At 47.7% G+C, this 18,295-nt stretch overlaps 1 protein-coding gene across 1 annotated transcript in view; it reads right to left on the minus strand.

Annotated features, from left to right (window-relative positions):
• Window positions 1-18,295, minus strand: part of LDAH (lipid droplet associated hydrolase) — a 74,861-nt gene that overhangs the window by 44,452 nt on the left and 12,114 nt on the right. The window contains exons 3-4 of the mRNA XM_028516300.2: window positions 16,992-17,135; window positions 7,893-8,062 (exon numbers count right to left, since the gene is read on the minus strand). Coding sequence (XP_028372101.1) covers window positions 7,893-8,062; window positions 16,992-17,135 — 314 coding nt within the window. The remainder of the gene's footprint in view (window positions 1-7,892; window positions 8,063-16,991; window positions 17,136-18,295) is intronic.

Consider the following 18,295-nt stretch of genomic DNA (forward strand, 5'->3'; position numbering starts at 1 on the left):
AGTGACATATGGGTTAGACACGTAACTCCTTGGAACTTCGGTCTCCTTCCCTGTCAAAAGGGAAAAATCGGGTTGTCAAACGACCTTGTTACATGTGAACATGTTTTGTAAATTTCAAATAAGTGTTGGGTGTAATCGCTAGAAAAGACAATACAGCAATTTCAGAAACTTTGAGGTTTCTACGCTCAAATAAAGAACAAAGATGAGGCACAAAAACACATTTGCAGGAGGCAAAGATTCGGAAAAATTCAATTTTCCTAGTTGTCAAGTGCGCCTAAAAAACAAACAGGAGGACACCCGTGCCAACACACGTCCGTCTCCGTCTGCACGGACCGTTTGCCTCGGCATCTGCGGGACCGTTTCCCACTTGCAGGACAAACACATTCTCTTCATCGGCGTCTTCCTTAGGCCATCATTTTGTCTTCTCCCCTGCACTGGCCAATTCCTGGACAACTACCCATTTCTCACCTGCACCCTCTTTCCACTGTTTCACTAAAAATGTTCTCTTCCGATTACTAATACCGAGAGCCTTAAGTTCCCTTTCTCTTTAGCCTCTGTTTCACTCCCCCGCAACCCTTACCTCCTGCTACATAATAGAGCACCCCCCCGACGTACGGTCTGAAACCACAGCGATCAGCCTTTCGGACTCTGCGCGGTCCAGAGTTCAGATGGGGCTCTGCTGGACTCTGCTCCCACGGGCCACTCCCTCGGTCGTGTTTAGCAGCACACGGGATGGGCCCGAAGGCCCAAGGTTCCCCCCACAGCTGGTGCGTCGTGGTCCAGTGGACTTCCCACACGGCAGCTGGCTTCCAGGAGGGAGGAAACGGAAGCTCCCGGGGACCCGCAAGGCCTGGGCTTGGAAGTGCCAGAACGGCCCTTCTACTGTTCCCCGTTGGTGACACCTAGTCACATGTCCAGCCCAGGTTCAAAGTGGAAGGAAAAGAGACCTCACCTCTGGAGAGGAATGACAAAGAGTCGGTGGCCATCTTTACCACATACCCATAACTTCCTTGACATTTTCTTTCTCTCCACTTAGCTTCTGTGATATATTTCAGTCTATTCGATTTTTTTTTTTACCTTGACCCACAGAAACACATACACCCTACATTGTAATTAGAACGTTAACACACACACTCATAAAAAGTGAAACAGAAGTTTCACGATACCCGTCTTTAATCCAACAAACACACTGTAATATTCTCCATCCTCGTTCACGCTACTTTACTTTATACACACACACACATTTTTCCCAAATGCTGTTTCATTGTTCCCTTCTCGGGGGAGGGTTATACTCTGCAGCCTCACAGTTGGCAGACTTGGTCTCGTAAGTTGTTCCATCCGACGCAGTGTGAGGAGTGACAGTGACCTCCAAGCAGAGGTTTTAAGATACAGCATGTGGTTCACTATTTCTTTTGATCCTCTGCCATGCGACTGGAACACTCCAGACAGAAGCTGCTTCATGAGCCTGGATCCTGGAGTAAGGGTACAAGGAGAGGGCTACACGGGGCGGCCTACCCTCCGGAGACTTGTGTCGGGGCACTGGACGAGTCTGTGTTGCCAGAAGCCACCGGCGCTGGGCAGCTGTAGTACGGCCTTCCCTGCCTGACCAAACCACTGGTGGCAGTGCACTGTGGCGATTTTGGGGTCCACTAATGACTGCAGCCCACAGTCTGGAAGAATTAGGATACCTTCTGCTTCTTCTTCTCCAGCTTCCTTTCTGCCAGATAAAGTTGTTCCCTTCACATGCATCAATGACCTGTTTCTTTTGTCTTTTAATAATTGCCCTTGGCAAACCCCATGTCCTGTCTTCATTATTTTTTATCTGGACCAGTAAATTGGCCTATCACTTGGTTGCACTTTGGATCCTACACTCCCTTCCCCTTTCTTCTTCTTTTCCGTAGAGACTGCTTTACCCAATGCAGGACTGTCATCATCCCAGGCCCCTCAGGGGTGTCTTGCTGTCCAGAAAATAAGAGCCCAAAGCCTCGAGCCCAAACCTTCCATCCCTGCACGTCTATCGGCCTGGGTTCCCACAGCCCCCGCCTACACGGCTCACGCACACCAGGCTGCACCCACGTCAGGCCGCTCACTGCTCCCTTCGCGTGCCCAGCGGTAAAACCACTTCTGCTCTTTTCAGACCGTTTCCACCGCTTACAGTGCATGGCAGCCCCCCCACCCACCCACACCCCCGATCCTCTCCTTCCACTCGGACTCACCCTTCTCCTGCTCAAACACCAGGTCTCCCATCAAGCTTTTCCCGATACTCCCGGTTAGGAGCCACCTCTCTCTTCCAGAAACACTCAGAGCCGGCGGCACCTCCTCATCTGCCTTCTGTTCCTCACACATGGTGCAGGGACGGGACTCTGACAACGGCTACTTCTCCCCCCCTCCCCACCGGTCATCTCGAGTGTTGGACACAAGGCAGTGCTGCTGCCTGAACGTCCCTGCGAGCGCATCTAACTCTGCAGATGTGGAGGCTCCTCAGAGCAGTGAACGCGCACCACGGCCTCTCCCGTCTCGCTGTTTGCAGAAGAGCTGAGCTCATGTCTTCCCCTAACGCAGACGAGAGGCACTCCTGAGTCGACCCGCCATCCAACGTGCCATTCCGGCCCTCTCAGGAAGCTTGCCAAGCTCCTCGCTGCACCTGCGGTGTACTTCGAGTTTCTGAAGTTTCAGGCTCCGAGCGATAACAAGTCCGTGTGCCCGATGTTGTCTCTCAGGCCAGTTATGTCTCGTAGGTACTCCCTGCTTTACTCTCATGTCTTCGTGCAAGCCTCGTTCGTTCTCGAGAGAAGATTCCAGCATACTTACCCGTTTTCTTTACCCACAGAAGATTAGTTATAAGTAGGAAACAGAAGTGGCACCTAATACTAAGGGAGGAGATAGAAAAACTACGGACACTAGAAATATTTTTTTTAAAAAGCACTATTAGCTAAGACATTTCAGGACACAGGGAAAATCCCTTTAGTTGCATTTTACTACTGTATAACACTACCAAAACGATGTCCTCAAATCACTAATTCTGCCATAATTAGTATGCATTGTTGAAGAAGGGTGATAGGTAATTAATATTTTAGACAAATTTCTACCCAACTGGATAAAATAGTCTGGTGCTTAAAGGAGTGAGTTTAAGTAAGCTGGAAATTTCATTTAGAGAGATATTTTTGCCAACTGGACAGACAAAGGAAGCTCTATGTTATTGTGCATTTTCCCCGAAGGCAGGCCAAATACTACAAAAAATTAAGTTTTGAAGGCTCTGATAGCCCTGGAAAGCAAGGAGGAATTACCATTAAATATTATGTAAATTCTTAGAGGACAATGAAGGTGAAATTACTTGAAGTTCACCCCATGACTCAGGGCAGAGCCCAGTTAAGAATCAGGGGCTTTCAACTCCCAGCCATGACTTCGTGTGGACAATTTATTGGCAAAATCAGATGGTGCATTTTGAACACACGAAGGACTGGTGTTGAGAGAAGAAGATTCCAGATAAGAGGGCTGGGACTACTGCTGTGTTGTTCCCACATGACCCCCGGCCCCGCCCCGCCCCGCCCCAAACTGCCAGAGCAATGTCCGTGGGGTCTCCTAATCCTGGGGCTGAGACGAAACGGGTCACACGAGCACACCGCAGGGGCACCTGCGGGCTCCGCCCTGCCCAGAGGTGGAGAGAGCCGTCAGTCATCCCCCCACACCCACAGCTAACACAACTGCGCCCCACCCCTGGGGTCCGACAGAGCGGGGCTGAGCCCTGGCAGGCACTTTCCTGCAGCTCCCTCTGTGGAATGAGGACCGGACCAGACGGCCTCTGAAGCCCGTCTCAGCTCTAGGGGCCCGCGAGTCTGACACCGCGTTTACTGTAAGTTACGGCAGCTAATACTCAACAGTCATCCTATTAACTGTTTTCTCAGTCTCTCTTTAAGTTCTTCATTCTGGACTTTGCTGTCGAAACTTATTAAGAATGTCTACAATTCTACGTACCAAATTTGCTTAAAAAGTATTTTAATACCAGATCTTGAAAAGTGCCAATTTTTTAGTGTATTAAAATACAGGTCACACAATATATTTAAAATATGCAAAATGTCTCTTACAATGATGTTAAGACCAAAGTTCCCTATAATTAGCTACAAAAATATGGTAAAGAACTGAATCAAAATAAAACCAAATAAACCAGCTACTAAACTACACATATGTCCTTAAAATCTCATGGGAGTGAAATATTCCAGTAAAAATAACAGAAGAGATGGAAACACAAGTTTCTTATTATCACACTTCATATGTTATAAAACATAACAGCTAACTTATTTTTGGCAAAATGATTAGGGATTGCAACACTCTGGCTTACACCAACTTCCCTGATTGTCAAATGCATCTGAAATGGAGCGTGTCATGCTACCTTCAGGCACGCAGGCCCTGTGCCGTCTCAGAGCAGCCTGGAGACACTGAGGTTTCAACACTTCGGCAGGGATCGTACCACCAAAATTAACTGGGCCAGGTGCTTAAAGAGGGGTGGGGGGACTTCAACAATGTAGTTAATTGAAACCAGATAAAGCTTTTGAATAGTAAAAACATCATACAGATGTTCACCCTCCTCCCCGCGTGACCTTTATGGACAATTTATTGCACACGTTATTTTCTGAAATGCACCCTTTTAGAGAAAACACAGTTTCACATGTCTCTCTGAAAACTCCATAATCACAGCATGAGTTATGTGTCCACAAACAGACCAGGTTAAGCTCACGTTTTATCTTCCTTTCCCCTTTTCACCACTATCCCTACAAGGGCAAGAGCACCTGAAGGTAAAGCAATGATGAGCAAGTTCTAAGGCTGACAAAGTTGTAAGAAGCCATGCTAACCGGAGGAGGCATTGCGCTTCTTTTCCAACAGACGTCGTGAACGCGAGCCAAAAAGGGGAGACGGGTCCGGAACCAATGTGGGGAACAAGGGCTCTCACAGCTGCTTCAGAGAAAGGACACACTGCATGCAGGATGGATGTGGGGCAAACATACAAAATCCCCAACCGCAGACCTGTGGTTAAGTGGACAGACTGCAGGACACAGAAACAAACAGTTGCTTCCCTATGTGCACACAACAGTGTACTCATCAGGGTTCTCTAGAGAAACAGAAGCAATAGGAGATACATGGGGATTTTACATAGGAATTGGCTCATGCAGTTACGGAGGTCACGGAGTCCCTCAGTATGCCACATGCAAGCTGAGAAGCAGGAAAGCCAGTGGTGTTAGGGAGTCCGAGGCCAAAGGCTTCAGAACCGGGGGTACTGCTGGTGTAAGTCCTAGGGTCCGACCACCTGAGAACCCAGAGACCCAAGGTCCTGGGCAGGAGAAGGTGGAGGCCCCCCTCAGGAAGCGAGAGAGAAAGAATTCACCCTCTAGGGGCATTTCTGTCCTATTTGGGCCCTCACAGGGCTGGTGGGTGCCAGACAGTGACGGTGAGCACGGGCCTTCTCTCCCTCAGTCCCCTGACTCACATGCTAATCCCTCTGGAGGCACCCTCACAGACAAACCCAGAAGCCACGCTTTGCCGGCTATCTGGGCGTTCCTTACCCCAGTCAAGTTCAGGCATAAAATAAGCCGTCACAAACAGTAATGCTATTATTACTTCAAATAGGCAAGTGCTCTTTTAAGAACATGTTTTTAAAGCTTTTAAAATACCCGGAACAACAAATAATCAAAATGATGTTTCATGTCAGTTTGCTACATTTTATTTGACAGGAGTGCAGCATCACTCCCTACACTGGGCAATAAACCGTGTGTGTGTGTCTACATGCCCGGCTGTAGACCACACCAGCGAACCCCTAACTGTCGGAGTGGTGGGGCAGGCAGCTTCTGATGCGGCCCCCAGGGGGCTCACCTTCTACTATTCGTGTGCTAGCAGGGGTGACCAACCTTTCGGCGTCTCTGGGCCACACTGGGAGGAGAAGAGTTGTCTTGGGCCATGCATTAAATACACAAACACTAACAAAAACACTGATGAGCAAAAAAAAGGTTCCAAGTAAATGTACAACTTCGTGTAGGGCTGCACTCACAGCCACCCTGGGCGGCATGTGGCCTGCAGGCCACGCGCTGGACACCCCTGTGAGTGTAAGCCGCTACTCTCCAGTGGGGCTGGCCTGGTGACTTGCTTCTGACAGACAGACAGACAGACTACCATCAAGTAATGGGGTTATCGCCTCTGTAATCAGGTCCCGGTTGTGACTTCCCTCTCACCGGCAGACTCTTTCTCTGGCTTCCCACCCACACCTGCTCTCCTGAGGCGAGCCAGAGAGGCCCACATGTCAGGGAATGGAGGGTGGCCTCCCCACAACCGCCGGGGATGAACCAAGACCCGCAGAGCAACAGCCTCCGAGGAACCGAGTCCTGCCGACAGCCACGCGAACGAGCTTGCAGCAGGCCCTTCCCAAGTCAGACGTTCAGAGAGACCCTTTGACTAAAGTCTTATGAAAGACCCTGGAGCTGAGGACCCAGCCAAGTCGTGGCCCGACCCCAGACCCACAGAAACGGGAGAGAACACATGTGCGTTGGTTTACACTGTTGAGTTCTGGGGCGGTTTGTTACACAGCCATGGATAACTGACACAGTGGTTAACCTAACAACCGAGGCAATGCTGCCACTGTCGTTTCCAAGTAACAGTTGCTAACACGTATAGGAAACTTTGAAGTTCTAGGCATCATTTCTAATTCCTTATATAACTCCTCAAAAAAGTCCTCTGAAGAACATATTATTATCCGCATTTTACAGATGAAGAAATGAAGGCACAGAGAGACCCAATAACTTGTCCAAAGTCACAATGACAAAGTATGACACAGGTACTTGAACTTAGGCATTGTGCCTCTCGAGCCAGGGCTCACAGCAGCCGTACAAACAGAACCACTGAGTCGCAGGGCTCGTGAAGGTGGCCACCTCGTACCACAGCACTGGAGGGGAGTTAGGAGGCACAGAAGAAATTCGAGGCCACGCAAAATGAAGGAGTCCCTTTCTACCTTGCCTTCAGATGACCAGGTTCAATGGCACGCCTTCATGCCTCCACACACCCTGCAGTTACTTAGGGGCAGTTATCACACTGGCGGCCTGGTCTGTCCCCTTCAAGAGCTGCCAGGCCCTGACCTCAAAGCTGCCTTGTTCCCTGGGATGTCCTCAAAGCACAGCACAGGGCCTGGCATACAGCAAAGATTTAACATGTTTGTTGGCTGAAGAAATAATTTATGCTGTGAATCGCATCCATTCAATGGGACAGTTCAGTGGTACATGTTAGTGAAAGGATGAGGTTGGGTTTTGTTTTGAAGTCCCCCACAGTTCACTGCCTCCCCTGGGCACTTTACAGAGGTTTCTGTGTCCCCAGTGTCTCTGGCACGGGGTGGCACCTAATAAGCACTTTGGAAAGAGAGAATGAATGAATGAATCAACGAGTATCTCAAAAAGCCTGCCAAGCTACAGAACTGACAAGACAGCTGTTTGCCTATCAATGATGGTGATAAGTTTTCTTCCTTTTAACAAAAGTAAGGACATTTGCAAAATACTCTGCCAAGTAAAGCCAGATTCTTGTCTAGGTCTCAGCTGGTGACTGATCTTAAATATTCTTTTATAAAAGACAACAAATTACCTATAACTCAAAGAATTCCAGATAACTCTAGACTAAAAGACATTCAGTTGGAAAGCTCCCACCTCCTCCAGCACCATTTTTGAAACGTCATGGGAACTGACGAACACACACTTCCACAGGCCCACGGTCACACGGAGAAAAGGCCAAAGGCAGCTGCCAAGGGCCCTCTCTCCGTTCTGGGTATCAGTTAATCAGGAGACTCAGGGGCAAAGGGCAGCCAAGGGGCATCTGTGCGAGCGCACGACCATCCACCTCCAGTCGGCCTCAGGCGTACTCACTGGCATCTCAGGGGCGTGCTTCAGAATCTGGAGGCAAATGTAGCTGCCTATGGAATGGCCGATGAGCACCAGTTTGGTCTCCTTGGGCACGTGAGTTCTCAGGAAAGCCAGCTTGTGTTCTATTTGACCGCTGAGCCCATAGATGTCCTTGATTTCTTGAGCATTGGGATCTGAAACCAAAAATATGTGCATGTTTTTATTCAGTAAGTCCAAGTAACAAATTCACTGGTAAAATAGCAGTAGTTCCCATTTGTTTAAAGCCTACCATGTGCTAGCTACAGTGTTGGGCACAATTTACAATAAATTATATCAGCCAACCCTCACGACGGCCCTGGAAGGGAAGTATTCCTCCCTTCATTTTATAGAGGCTCACGGACAGCAGGTGACAGAATGACAGTCACACAATTGTTCAGTGAGAGCGGGAGACTCAGACGCAGGTCTCTCTGTCCTCGCAGCCCACAGACTGTCAAATATTCCATGAACAACTACTCTAAGCTTGTGCCAATGGTCCTCAAACTTGAACATGCACCCGAACCCTCTGGGGGTTTCTCATAGCCTGCTTGCTGGGCCCCACCACCACAGTCCCCAGTTCAGTGGGTCTGGGGGGAGCCTGAGAACCTGCATTCCAAGTTCCCAGGAGATGTTGATGCTGCCGGTCCTAGGACCACACACTGACAACCACTGGTGAGGCTAATTTACCCATGTTAGTAAACAACTACAAAATCCAGGACGGTGCCTCATTATTTTAGAGAATCTTTGAAGAACTCAAACCAAAAGCTTAACTAGAAATGTTGTAAGCTGTTTCTTTTAACCAGCACCGTCCTGACCTGAATGTCCCTTCTTCCTTTCGCAGATGGACTGTCTTCTGCATTCTTCAAGACTAATTAAGACTTTACCTAGCTGATCGCCGAGCAACATGAATGAGCCTCCCTTCGTGGTCAACCAGTACTCCACTCTTACTACAGCCCGTGACCACACCTGTGCGATGGTCCGTTTCCTCTCGCAGGCTCTGAGCTGCCTGAAGGCGAGGTCCGCCTTTTCACCTCTGTGTCCTCCGTGACTAGTGCACGGTAAACACTGCCGCTGAGTGAAACTGTGAACCGACTAGCAAGCTCTGAGGATGCTGCCGCTCTGATATTCTGTAAGTACAGAAAACTTCACAGGTTTTCCCTGTGAGCATACAGATGGCCCTAATGACGGAGTGTAACATTTCAAATATCACAAGGGGGTCAGTGGCTTCCTGAAATGTGGATCACTGGGATACTAGAGTTCCTGCCTCCGTGACTCCTGCAGGGCACTGACGGAAACGACAGTAAGCCACAGTGCGGATTGCTCACAAGCCGCCCCAAACTCAGGAGGAAGCGCTGATCTCCAGCTTTATCTGGACCCGCGGGTTTCGTTTTCTTCAGTGCTCTGCCCTCCACCCTTCCTGCCCTCAGCAAGTGCTCTTTCCTCTGGGGTCGCTGGGGTTCTTACGCAGCCTTCCCTTCAGCTTCCGCAACACCCCGTGCTGGTGGGACTGCACTGCCCGGACTTACTGCGACTGTACAACTCGGTCTTGCTGATCTCTGTCCCCCAGGGCCGGGCAGACCAGTTAGTAGAGGGTTTTTCCTACTGAACCAATGAGGATCCGCTCCTTCTTTCTGTGGCACTACCATCTCCCAGGCAAGACATGTTCGGCCCTAAGCTGTCTTCCCAGGTCAGTCTAGAAGTCATTCTCCACTTAACAAGGAGGTTCAATGTAAAGCAAAATCGAGAAGAGATATAAATAGAATCTGGAAATCTGACTTTGGTAGGACTCCTGACGACTCCAAATCCAAATGTTTATTTAATATTATCTTTAAGTTTGAGTGGTTTACACTCCCTTGCCCTCGGTGTACCTTCTCTGACCACTGCACCCACAAGGGATCATGTGGTTTTCTGATGCCCCCAACCCAGCACCGACAGCATGTGCAACCCGAGTTCTTCATTACTATTTGTCACAGTGCACAGCATGTACAAACGCCAGTCTCCCTTTCTTTGGGACAGTGTGGTACAGCACAGAGACCACGAGCATTGGCAACAGGACAAACCCGGGTCTGTGTCCCAGCTGAGCACCTCACTGTGTGGCTTGGGCGACTCTGTCAACCTGCTTCAGCCTCCTTGTGTGCATCACAGAGATAGTGATTCTAGCTTCCTGGGAATGTCGTTTGCACAACTTTAAAAGCACACAGTACCAAGTGTCTGGTATAAACCGAGAAATGAAAGTTATGCTTCTGTCATTTCAATTCCTGTCATTTAAACCCTCCGTCAAGTATATACCAAGAACCTTAACATGGGCAGAGCAAAGGGAAAGAAAATGAGCTCAGTGCAACAAACATTTTAAACTTCACCGATACCAGAAGCAGGGTCCTGAAACTTAATGAACATTATAATTTGAACAATTACTCAAGTATTTCAGAGACAAATCGGGCTTTACCTCTAGGAACTGCTCAGATTTCCAAGATAAACACACTACTTGTTAGTGTTTGCTGAAGTAATGAGATTAATTGGGAAAGTACTTTCTGTAAATAAATAATCAATGACAGAAAATTTAAATGTGCCATCTGGACATTATTTTACTAGCAAAATCTACAGGTTAAAAGACTATATACTTGACTATATATTTCAATGCCTATTATTATTTTAATATACTTTGAGAAACTTAGGAATCATCAGCTTATTCTCCATAGAATGCAGTAAAAGTGACAATTGTATTAAAATGAGAAAAATGATAATATGGACATGATTTATACCAATCTTTCTGTAGGAAAAATGTACTCCAAGTTACAATCAACTCAGTAGATGTGGAACTCACTCTGTTTCTAAGCAGAGAACTGTGTGAATTGGTATTCGTTAATCCGACTCACCACAGCTTTATCAGCACGTGGTTCTGAACATAATGCTGCCAATTCCCTTTCAGAACCTGACCCAATTTCTTACACCCATCTCTATGAAACTCACTTTAGAGCTCACGTATTGATTCTGGAGTATGCTTCAAAAAATACATCTAATCTATTCCTAAGTAGTTTGTAGAGAAATTAAGTAATATCAGTATTTCACGTTTACTTTTCATGTAGTTGTTCAAATTGGTTGATGCAGTTACTATAATTTTGTCAGTTTTGGATAGAAATATCATGCACCCTTACAGCTTCGGGACACAGGTAAGTCTGAGAACGATGATTTTCTTCCATTTCACACGAATTAAATTGGCTAGTCTGACAGAAAACAGTGACCAACTGGCCAGTGGTAATGCTGAAAGTATAGATGTGAAGAGAATATACTCTCCTTGTCTTCAATGAGTTCACAGTCTAATAAGAGAACATACACACAAAATAAAAACACAATTGTAATGCACTGAAGTAAAAAAACCTCAAGCATTTCCTTAAGAACAGGGTTTGGGAGATCATGCCTTTCTCCAGGTTACCCAGGATAACGCACGCACGCTACTCTAAACGTGTAACGGTCTAGGATGGGACTGGCTGAGAAGCCGAACGCCCCCGGAGCACATGGAATTATGGGCCGGGAGATATGAAATAAAAGGAGGGCAGAGACGGGCTCTCTGGCTCGCTTCTTCCTTGAGGACGCCTGGATGATCTGCTGCCGCTGCCTGCGTTTCCCAGCGGACGGTGTTTTGGACGGGAAGGAACTCGGCCACAGCCCAGCGCTGGGCCGGCCCGGCCAGGGGTGGCAGCGCTGTTCTTCTCTGGGTGTCCTTCTCTGGGAGGGGAGACGGGCGCTGAGCCAGAGGCCTGCCATTCTTCCAGAATCGTGCAGCTTTTGTATCTTATATTGTTTTAGTTTATAAACTAACCCTATAGAAATAAGATAACTAAAAACGGGGAATCACAGGGGAACTTGAGAGTTAAAGATGGTAGCCTTAATTGAAAGGCTTAAGTGACTACCGCCTGTGGAAAGCTGTTATTCCAAAACTGCAGAGCTTTTGAATCAAGACTCCTTTCCTTTGTCCCCAGACCTTTGCTTCTGGAATTTTAACCGGAGGGTGGTGGCGGCAGCAGGACCCCAGTGGCTGTTCGGTGACAGCTTTACATATTGGATTGCAATCATAGTGGCCTAAGTTCACATGCATTTAACCATACACATATATGTACGTCTACCTATACACTGAATATGAATGTAAGTGTTGCTGTATACTGTCATGCAAGCAGTGTTTACGAGTTGTCTGCAGCCACGGCACTGGCAAGGCCGGAGACCGGCTCCCCACCAGCCTTCTGCTGGACTGAGTCTGTGGACAGCAACTCGCTGAGCCTCGCACCAGAACTTTCTCAACCAGTAAACTCCCCCATCCTGCCCCCAGCACTCCTCCAAAGCTGTAAGCAATAACTTTAATAGCAGCACTTCGCATCGTAAAGAACACTTTGGGCAAGATGAATTTACAGTTTACTCTTTAGGAAAAGTTTTAAAAACACACACAACGATATCATGTTACTCATCATTACATGCATGTAATTAAAAATATAAAAAAAGACACGAAATTTACTCTAAATGTGTTGTAGTGGAAGTGGAGATAGGACACAAAAAAGATGGAACTTCTTCTGCATTGCTTTATTTCACTTATTTAATTAACAAAAATATGTAATTCTGACACTGTATTAACTGTCAAAAGAGGAGTGAATAACAGAATCTTGGACTGTCATGTAATTGTTTGTAAGTCCCTATAGTTTAAAAAAGGCTCTCAAAGTAAAAAAAGTTTTACATTAAGAGTGCGCTGATGTGCTGTTCCCAGCTACCTCACACTGACGCTATAGGGGAATCCTCCATTCATTCACGTCTTCATTCCTCCCAGGGGAACACCAAGGCGCCGAAGGACTTGAAGCTCACGCTAAACACCAGTTTAAACACCAGGGAAGCAGAGGAAGGGAGCTGCCCCCAGCTCTTCACGCTTACTCAGTGCACCAGCCTACGGTCTGCCCCTCACAGCCGCCCGAGTTTACAGGCCGACGTGCAAGTGCGCTCCCGGTTCAGCCTGTGCTGCCCCCGGCTCCCCGAGTCTTCGGTGAGCGCCCCGTCTCCCAACGCCGGTGTGACTGCCGGCCTGCAACGCGCGCCACGCAGCGAGGGGACGTGGGTGGGCACGCCACTGAAAACTGCCACCTCACTTAAAAAAACAAATACAAAAGTCTGTAAACGCTACACACGTCTTACAGAATACTTTCAAACAATCATTCTCCAAACAGACGGTGAAAACCAGGGTAATCAAATTGCGCTTCCCACTCAGCTAAAACCAATGATCTGGCTGAGACTTCCAATGGGGAACACCTGGGGGCGGGCGTGGGGCGGGCGTGGGGAGCGGGGGATGGACGGCCCGGCAAGAACAGAATGCCACCGACTTGGCGAAAGGCACGGAAGTGTGAGGTGTTATGGTGGACAAAGCCATGGTGCCCATGGCTGTCTGTGGTTTTAGTGAGAGGTGGAACGAGCAAGGTAGAAAGGAAGGCAGAGACTCCATCAAGGAGGACACCAAGCATCACCAAGGAGTCTGGACCCCACTGTGTGAGCGGCGAGAAGACACCGAAGGGTCGTGAAGGGAGGGGCCGCGGTCTGGCCTGGTCTGCATCGGGGGCCTTCGCAGGGCAGTGCTACTGTCCTGGCCCTCCCGTGCTCCCTCCCGGCTTCCCTGAGACTAACAACTGGCTGGGTTTTAACTTCTTTCCTTGCTCTGCTTTCCCTGACCCTTCCCACCTACTTAGAGACCTCCTCGTTTATTTCTGGTGACTGTGAGTCCTGAGACTTGATCCTCCGATTGTCCTAGCCTTGGGCTCAGCGAATCATTCCGTTTTACCTCCTCCTTCTCTGCCAATTACAGTCCTGGCAAGAGAGAAAGCCCTACTGGTTTTTTTCCTTTTCCTTCAGTTATTTTCTGGGTACTGGAATGGGGGTGGTTTTGTGTTTCTTTGGATAAACATGACCCAGATTCATCACTAGTTGAAAGACTGTGTAACGTTTTTAGATAATGTTTTATCAGCTGAAACTAAACCACTATGATTTCCAGCTTTTATGTGATGCTTTTTGAACAAATGACTTAAAATAGTTGATAATGAATCTGCCATCAAGGAAGCTGACTCTACAGTAAATCAAAGCCAGAAAGGGTTTATACTTCTAATTCCTCAAATTTTCTTTTCACGCTTTTTTTTTGAACCACCCCCTTCTGACATTGGCGAACATCTGTTCTCCCAATTATACTCAATTTATGACTGATAATGTGGTGCAACGAGAATATTATTTCCAACTGTTCATAATTTTAACATGTGCTAATATGAAGCAAAACATACTTTTAACACTTGATGTGTGGTTATAGCTTATGTCCTTTCTCTCAACGATGACATATTTTTCACACCACACTTTGCACGTCAGAAAACCTGCGCTTTGGAATAATAACCTCGGATGATGGATAGTGCATCTGTCCTGCCTGTCCACCGCACTACACCATAGCATGCGCCTGCAAACACAACCTCCGACGTGGAAAACAGATGAGAGGAGAATTGTTTCGGGGGAAGGGGGTGCTGGGGAGGCCCACACCCCCGCCCGCCCTTCTCACAACTTCTGAGCTGCCTGGGACACAGGTGGGAAGCCAATAACCTAGAAAGCAGCATTCCTGTTTCCTTGTCGACCCCTGCTGCTCTCCACATAACAACGTGGTAGGTTGTCACTGAACCCTTGATGAGGACAATTGCCGTGTTACCTGCTCTGGAAACCACAGCCTCCTTGGGCCCTGCGGTGGCCCTGTGGGCTAATGCCTCTAGGTGGCACTGTTCTCATTAAGGAGCAAAGGGCCCAGGCTCTAATTACCAAGTTATTGACTCAATAGCACACAAGCAGCCTAAGCAATAAGCTTACTCAAAATAGAGTTATCAATAACAAGATGTCAGTGGAAAACAAGAATTAAAGACACTTCCCAGAACCCAGGCACACGACAGGCACCTCCCACTGGAGCTCCTCCCCCGTGTTTCCTGGTGGAGGTCTACGGCTCTGAGGCTCTGAACCGGCGGCATCCGCAGGACCTGGGAACGTGTTAGAGATGCAGGTTCTCAGGTCCTGCCCCCACATCAGCCGAGTGCACACCTCGGGGGGCAGCATCCAGTAACGGCATTGTCATCAATCACCTCCCGGGGACTCGGGCCCTTGCCCAACTCTGCGAACCCCTGATCCGGGGTTAGCCGTCAAGAGTCCATTCTCAACTTCCAAAGTCGCTGTTCACATTCTACTCGAATGTCTGCTTTACCGAACTTAAGGCTTTCTTTGGTCGTTCATGAAAAAGTAACTTAAAACAATAAAAATTGTATCTTAAGATATTTCATAGCAGAACAAGTACTTGCTATACATGTTATTCAGTTTCAGTCACATGTCAATACGATGGTTGTTGAAATAGATGTTTTTAATCAAGGCAATAATGAATATTCAGTTTCATGCCACTACTACTCTCTCAAAATTGTTCAGTTAGGTAATCAATATGGACTTATTTTTCAAATATGCCCTGTCTTTAAGCAAAGCATAAAAGTCTCTTAAGTTGCATTCATACAGGAACACACACAGGCAAACAGAGAGAAAAAGATATTATGAAGGAGGCGCTTTGAGGTATTTATGCAAGCACTTGCAATGAGCTGCCTGTTTCAGCTACGCTCCATTTACCCTGTCCCCCTGACGGGTCACAGCAGGAAAAGGGTCACAGACTAGCGTACAGCCTGTGAGCATGGCAGGTTTAATCCAAGAACTGGCTCACAGAGACCTAACCCTGAACACCTGGTCTCGTTAGCGCTCTGTGCTAACCGGCTGGGAGCGCCTGCCCACGGCACCGGAGCGCTCACCGGACCAACTGTGAAAAGCTGGCTTCTTGTCAAGGATTGGCCACACTTGCTGGCAGAGATCATACAGAGCTGTATACGGCCTTCTTTTCCTTCCTTGAAAAATAAGGGCTCGAGGTGGGATTTGATGTAAGACACTTTTAAGTCTACGATTCTATAATTCCTTTTTTTTAAAGATTTTATTTACTTTGAGAGAGGGAAGGGAGGGAGAAAGAGAGAGAGAGAAACATCAATGTGCAGTTGCTGGGGGCCATGGCCTGCAACCCAGGCATGTGCCCTGACTGGGAATCGAACCTGCGACACTTTGGTTCGCAGCCCGTGCTCAATCCACTGAGCTACGCCAGCCAGGGCTTATAATTCTTTTTTCTTTAAAACTTTTTTCACTAGCAGGAACTTTCCAACACACAAAAAGTACAAAGAACAGCGTAACAAATCCCCGTGCGCCCACTGTCCACTTAGTCCAATTATTTTTCTTCCAGCTCCACTGAGGTATGATTGACAAATAAAAATTGTGTGTATTTAGGTTGAACACGTGATTGTTTTTAAAGGTGGACAATGTAATGATTTAATAAACATTTACACTGTGAAATGATTGCCACAATCAGGTTGATTAACACATCCATCACCTCACACCGTCTAGTGTCAGTGCCTGACGCGAAGCTTTTGGTTAAGGAGGCACCCATTTCCAGAGACGTCCTCTTTGAGGAGACACACAGCCAGCTGCAGGGCACGGCTACTGGCGGGCGACCCCCACCCATGGGGGTCCCTGCTCTGCAGAGTCTTCTGAAACCCACGCCTGTTCCCTTCTTCCGTTACCCCGTGAGCACCCCCACGATCTGCACGGCTGCTTACCACTTCACTGTTCTCTAGAAGTGGGGCTCAGGGCCTCCTGAGTGTGAGTAAGGTCCACGGCTAAGGACCAATTGTTTACAACAATTCTCTCCGCATTCCTTTCAGGACGACCCTGAAGATGTAGGGATTGATCCATAAATGTATAGTTGATTACCAGTTGGTAAACAGAGAAGGGAAATCCCAGACAAATCATTTAATCTGCTCAAAATGTTACAAAAAATTACTTGTAGAAGAATGAAAATGACTCCACAGGCCCTAAAATCACCAAAACGTGGCATCCTGGGCCTAACGCCACCAGCAGGGGTTCCCACCAGTGTCGTGCAGCTCTGAGCCTCAGCGGGCTTTCCAGAGACACGGACACTCACTCACTCGCTATAAAGGAAGGCAGATGTATATAAAGACATACCATCCGGGGTTGCGAGAATCTTCTTGTCTTTGGGGGCCACAACTTGCCCGGCGTGACTGATCACCCAAACTGGAAAGCGTCTGTTTATTGCAGAGTATAAAGCCTTTGCAAACGGCACGTAAAACATAGAAAAACCCGGGTTACCTAAGAAAAGAAGCACAGACCTTACATTAACCACAGCAATCAACTCATATAAGATGATGTGCAGACAGGAAAAGGTTTTATTTCTCCTTAGCAAATCCAGTAACATTTACACATGCGCCTCAAATTTAATATCCTTTACAACTTAAGTCTGGGAATGATGGCTTAGAAAATTTCTGCTTCTGCTTTGTTCTCCAACTGTTTCAAATAAAGTCTCCCTCCCAGTTCCTCAGCTTAGTAAATGGGACTGCCAGCCATAAACCTCAAGTCCTAACACCAGGAGTCATTCTTGGCTTCTCCTGATTTTCCACCTCCAGTTCACCCACCAGTTCACCAATGAGCCCTGTCAACTATGCCTCCAAAACACAGTTCAGCTCTGCCCCCCTCTCTCCGTTCTTGTTATCACTTCCCACTGGGCCTCCCGAACGGCCTTCTAGACAGGTCTGCACCGCGCCCCGTGGGAGTCCGTTCTTCAGAGCACCCAGAGAGGCGCCTTCAGGCCTCAAGTCCAACCAGAGCCGGACCCTACCTGACTGCCTTCCAGCGGCCTCCTGTGGTCACCCAGGTGGTCTAACATCACTACACTACTTGTCAGTCCCTTTGAGATCGGGCTGTGCACAGTGGCCACGCTTCATGGAAACAAATGAGCGAAGAATCGTTCACAAAGAGAATTTTGAGGAGGCAACTGTTTCCTTGTCATTTGTCACAAGTATTTGTATTGTAAACAGATGTTTAGTTTGATCTTTTGGGGAAAAGATCAGCAAGTAATACAGGTGGATTTTTCCGTGTATGTACAGAGGTATTTTTGACATGGGCTTGCTACAGAGAAAGAACTGATAAATAATCTTTTTATTTATTTTGTTATTATTTTAATCCTCACCTGAGGATATGTTTATTGATTTTACAGAGAGAAACATCACTGTGAGAGAGAAACATTGACTGGATGCCCTGCATGGACCCTGACCCTGGTCAAACCCACAACCTGGGTGCGTGCCGTGACCAGGGATGGAACCTGCAACTTCTTGGTACACGGGACGATGCTCCAACCAGCTGAGCCACCTGGCTAGGGCTATCCCTTATCTTTTTAAAAGAGTCAATCTGATATATCTTTAGGGGGAAAAGACAGTGAGATGGGGTTTTCATGTCAGGATCATCATTTGTAT

Source organism: Phyllostomus discolor, chromosome 6, assembly GCF_004126475.2.
Source record: "Phyllostomus discolor isolate MPI-MPIP mPhyDis1 chromosome 6, mPhyDis1.pri.v3, whole genome shotgun sequence".
In the NCBI taxonomy this organism is placed as follows: domain Eukaryota; kingdom Metazoa; phylum Chordata; class Mammalia; order Chiroptera; family Phyllostomidae; genus Phyllostomus; species Phyllostomus discolor.